This window comes from Monoraphidium neglectum (assembly GCF_000611645.1).
Source record: "Monoraphidium neglectum strain SAG 48.87 unplaced genomic scaffold scaffold04012, whole genome shotgun sequence".
In the NCBI taxonomy this organism is placed as follows: Eukaryota; Viridiplantae; Chlorophyta; class Chlorophyceae; order Sphaeropleales; family Selenastraceae; genus Monoraphidium; species Monoraphidium neglectum.
In genome coordinates, this window is record NW_014009617.1 from 1 (window position 1) to 5,225 (window position 5,225).

The 5,225-nt window shown below is 62.0% G+C and overlaps 1 protein-coding gene across 1 annotated transcript; it reads left to right on the forward strand.

Moving 5' to 3' along the window:
* Positions 1-395: 395 nt before the first annotated feature.
* Positions 396-2,755, forward strand: MNEG_13733 (hypothetical protein; the record flags this gene model as incomplete). The annotated part of the gene is made up of 6 exons (XM_014037795.1): positions 396-472; positions 734-885; positions 1,140-1,222; positions 1,644-1,742; positions 2,259-2,312; positions 2,582-2,755. 6 exons carry the CDS (start codon positions 396-398, stop codon positions 2,753-2,755), a joined length of 639 nt encoding a protein of 212 aa, XP_013893249.1.
* Between the last annotated feature and the right edge of the window lie 2,470 nt (positions 2,756-5,225).

A 5,225-nucleotide genomic window follows, 5' to 3' on the forward strand; every position in this document is an offset into this window, starting at 1 on the left:
CCTCAGCACGCACCACCACCACCCAACACTGCCGCCACCACTACCGCCGCCGCCGGGGGCCCACTTGTATAATACGCATCAGGCAGAGCCTCTTGAGCGCTGGAACGCGTCCCCATCAAGCATACATGCACGCTCGCCCCGGGCAGCATGCCACTTCTCACCACACACGCCCATATCGACACCTCCACACCCCTGATACAAACTCCCACGGCCCTCCCGGCCCCGGACGTGAGTGCGCTCGGCTGCGCCCCGCGCACAGCTGAGCCCTGCACTTGCACAATCGCGTCCCCTCACCCCCCCTCCCCACCCCCACCACCACACACACATGCGACTCTACCCAAAAACGCACAGACTTGACTGACGACGGCCGCGCCCAGGCCCAGTCCCTCAACTCGATGCTCGCGGGTGGCGGGTGGTTCAAGAAGGTCACCGGGGGCAGGCCAGTGCGCGCGGTGGTCAGCCCCCTGACCAGGTGTGATGGGTCATGCTGGTGTGGGAGCGCGAGATTTGCATGCACACGCGTTCTTGCATGCGTGCGTGGTTGCGTTTGCACGCATATCTTCTTCTTTGCATGCACATGTGTGCTTTTGTGTGTGTGTGTGTGTGTGCATGTGTGTGTGCATATGTTTGTGTGTACATGTGCAAGCTTGCGCTCCACACCCCACTCGTCATCCCCCACTACTCTCCGCTTACAAACGCGCTCCTTCCCCGCGCCACAAACCCCCAACTCCAGGTGCCTCAACACGGCTACCAACGTGCTCAAGGGTCTGCCCATCAACGCGACCAACGTTGAGGAGCTGTGCCGCGAGACGCTGGGGGAGGACACCTGCGACGCGCGGCGCAGCGTCAGCGATCCGCCAGCCGGGGGCGGCGGGGCCGCAGACGGTGCGCGTATGTGTTTGCGTAAGTGTGTGTGTGTGTGTGTGTGTGTGTTTATGTGTGTGTGTGTGTGCGTGTGTGCGTGTGTGTGTGAGCATGAGTCGTGTGCGCATGTGCGCAAGCGCGCATGTGCACGCGCCAGTGTGTCTTCTCTTGTGTCCACTGCATGCGTTTTGCCAGAGGGCGAACTTCAGAGCACATCCCTGCTTGAGCAGCCCCCCCCTCTGCTGCTGCCGCGCACCCCTCACCCTCTGCTGCAGCCCCAGCCGGCAAGAAGTCGCCGCAGCCGCCCTGCAAGTTCGACAAGGGCCTGCGCAGCAAGTTCCCCGGATTCAAGTTCAAGGTGGGGGGGCCTGACCCAGTGCACCTAGCAGTGGCGCGGCCCGCCGGCGCTCGGAGAACACGATTTTTGTCATGCGTCCGCATTTGCCGAAACACCTTTTCCTGCCAAGATTGCGCAAGCACGCGCGGCCCGCACCTGCTGGCTTGGGACGGGCCGCTATGCTCATATGGGACGACCCGCGACAGACACTGTCTGCATGTCACTTAAAAGGAAGCGTCAGCGCAATTCATGACACTTCTGTGTTGAGAGCAGCCTGCAATACCCCCAGCGCGCTGGCTGCAACCGCTGCAGCCGTGCCAAAGCTTGTGGAAACCGACACAAGCCCCCATGCGCACGGCCTGTCTCTGTCCCCGTGCCCAGCGCTCTGTTGTGATTAGGAAGCGCCAGACCCAGGACGCGCCCTGCACTCCCAACCCCGCAGGTGTACGACCCCCTGGATGAGCAGGGGCGGGGCTTTGGGCTGCTGGGGGACGAGGATCAGCTGTGGACAAAGGGCAGCCGCGAGATACAGCAGCACCAGGTGAGAGTGTTTGATTATGCGTACGAGTGTTTGTGGTGCGCATGTGTGTTTGTGTGTGCACAAAAGTACACACATGACATGCATGTGTATATCTTTGTGTGTGTGGTATGTGCGTTTTTGTGTGCTCATGTATTGTGCGTGTGCGCATGTGTGTGTGATTAGAGTGCAGGGGGAGGTTTCTGACACCGGAGCAGGGGTCTTGCACACGCAGACGCGTGGATCAGGGTTCTGGGGCGAAAGGGGCCGCCGCCTCCATCCGCCGCGGCGCACTGTTTCAAGGCTCAACGGGCTAGGCGGCCCGTGGGTTTGCAAGTGGGAGCGCCAGGGACGGGCGGCGATGCTTGCGCCCCTGGCGCAAAGCAGCTATCCGCGCTGGCCGGGCCCTGTCTATCCAGCTTTCTCCGTTTCAGGGTTATCGCCCCTCACAGCTGCCGCCCACCCAGTCCCCCCCCCCGCCCTTGCTGTCTGCTGGCACTTGCGGCACCCCAACCCTGATCCCCTTTTTGTCAACCCCAGGTCAAGAGGGCGAAGCGCTTCCTCGACATCCTCTGGGCCAACACCCCCGAGAAGGTGCAGGGGGCACGGCGCCTTGCGAGCCTGCCGGTCTCGTGCCCGCCGAGCAGATCGCGCCCTGGGAGCCGCCTTGCTGCCGGGGGGGGCCCTGCAGTTTGCCTTCTGGTGGCCCCCAAAGGATGGCTCCCCGGGCCGCTCCTGCACACTGTTGCACCCCACTCGAAGCCGGTCCCACGCGCAATCATGAATCGACCCTCAACCTAAGCCAAGCTTCGACCTTAACGAGGGGCGGCCGTCACCTCGTCGTGTCCGATTGCAACCCGCAGGTTGTCGTCATTGTTACCCACAGCGGTTTTGCCCGCTCCCTGCTGCTGGCCGTCGAGAGGGAGCCCTACCGCCCCGCCAACGCGGAGCTCGTCCCCGTCATCGTCGACCGCAACATCGGCCGCGATGACGTCACGAGCCACGACGATGACGTCATCGCCGCGAGCCGGCGGTGACGGCGGTCCGCAGGAGGGATGCGGCAGGCGCGCCTGTGGGGTTTGCGGCGGGCAAGTTGCTGTGAGACCTGGGGTTGAGCCCTGCCCTCATTTAAAGCGCGAGTGAGGGCGGGTTGGTGGCGACAGGCGGCTAGGGTCGGGCATGTAGCGGGTTTTTTCTTTCGTGAAGCTCTGCGAATTGTGCAGGATTGAAGTCGCTGCATCCTCCTCACACAATTTTGAGTCCGTGCGTTCGACTCCCTTTGCATATACGCGAACAGCTTGGCACGAGCATAGCGCGTCAGCGTTGCGCCTGTGGAATGCTCTGGGACCTGCATTTGTGGTTGGTTGCGCTGCCGGCACAGACAGATCCCATTAACGAGGGTGCGGCGTCAACATGCTCTCCCGTGATGGCAGCAGGAGGCCGTGTTAATTCGAGCACCGACCCTGTGCCACTTGCGCCGCAGCACAGCTGAGCTGCCGCCTGGTGTTGCTCCGATCGCAATGCTCAATCTTGCACCACAAGCGCTGTTAATGTGAGAGGCCGCCAGGTTCGACCAAACAATGGCGGAGAAGGGCAAGAGGGTGGACATGGGTTTCGGGGGCAGCTGGCCGCGCCGTCCTTCATCTGTGCCATCGTGAACAGCAGGCAAGGCTCCGCTAAACAGTGATCCGACTGCGAAGGCCTCAGCAGGGGGCTGCTTTATGCGCAGGGGGGCCGTGCTGCCCTGGGGGGCCATCTAGCAGGGGTAGTGCCGTCGCCCGGGTCAGCCGCTTGTTTGGTGCAGCTCGCGGACACATCTTCACAAGTGATTGTCGACTGGGGGCGTGGGACCTGAGATGTGCAGAAAATCGTCTCATTGGCAGGTACAGACCAGCAAGCACCACACTTTTCAATCTGCCACTGCGTTGCATGGGCAGCAGGTATGCCTCGATAGGACTTACCATCGAGATGAATAGCAATAAATCGTGCAGACTCATTGTCATCTACCACTCGTGGCACGTCCAAGTGGACATTGGACCGAATCAAGCCACGTTCTGTTGCAGCAGCCGCCCCCCACCGCCCTCCCTGCGGGCACATGCATGTGCCTCACTACAGTAGCGCACTCTATTGGCCTGTATTGTGGCATCAATTATAGAGGTTTGCAGACAGTCGTTGATTTCTCCCGAAAGCCAACTGACAGTCAACTCCTATTCTCGGATCGTCGAACTCACAAACTTCGTGCCTGCTCGAAGATCGGACGCATTGGCTCATTGCCGCCAGGATTATTCGAACCAGCAATATCTCTTCACACCTATTCTACACCGAAAGCCACCCAGATGGCGCAACCATCTGGGAGCGCCGCACTAACTTTGCTTGCTGGCGCGCTCCTCGCAGCGCTGCTGCTCCTCCCGCCGAGAGCCTCGGCCCAGCCGCAAGGCAGTGCAGGCTGGCGCAAGGGCCGCGCGACGTACTTTTCCGGGCCCGACTACTTCACCAGCGCGTTTGACGCCGCGCGCGGCGTCGGGTCCTTCGGCATTCTGGAGAAGGTGGGGCTCGATGCCTGCCATCAAGAATTGGGTTACTGGCTCATCATCATGGGTTACGGGAGACAGAAACACCATGCAAACCTGGGGACAGGCACAAGCGTCCGACGGTGGCTATCCGCCAGGATGCGTGTTCGCACGAGAGGTGTGCGTCTGCGTAGTCAGGTGCAGTGCCCTTTGGTGGGCTGGTGCAAAATTGTGGAGCGAGCCGCGGCGTGACGCGCATTGGCGAGCCCTGGAGCAACCTGCAGCGCCAATATGGTCGTTCTGCCTAGGGAAGAAGCCCCCACATACGCCCCGCACCCCGTGTTTGCAGGGCAGCTGTGGCTTCACCAATTCGGATGGGGTGCGCGGGCAATTGCAGCACTCGCTTGCTCCTGTCGAGGCGCCACGAGCTGCCACACTGCTGCACAGACCGGCTGCCTTGACAGGGCAGGATTTCGCTCTGAATGCAGCCTTGATTTGCACGAGCACAGCGCAAGTATGAAAACAGCAGTGCTGGCAGGCTTGCATTCCTGCTCCGACGCGGAGCATCCACCTGCGGGCGTGTGTCCCACGCACCCCTTCCCCCCACGGCCTGTACAACCGACGTCCACTCTGGTGCGCAGCGCCTGCCCTTCACCCGCGACTCCGTGGCGGCCGCAGCGGACGCCAACCCGGACTACGGCGGCAGCTGCAACCGCTGCTACGCAGTCCGCTGCAGGAGTGGCCTGATACTTGGTGATTATGTTCGGCCGCCGCCCTGCCCAACGCGGGGGCGTGATTCCGCCGCCCGGGCACTCCATTGCTTAAGGCACTCCTCACCCCACTGCCGTTGCAGCAGGGCGAGTGCGGCTTCAACCGCGCATCATAGCAAGCCCATCCGTTTTTGAGACGTCGCACAAAGTGCACTGGGTGACAAGCAGCCGCTCCTCTTCTGCGGGCCGCACACGCACACCCGATAACCCCACTGGCTGGGCCGAAC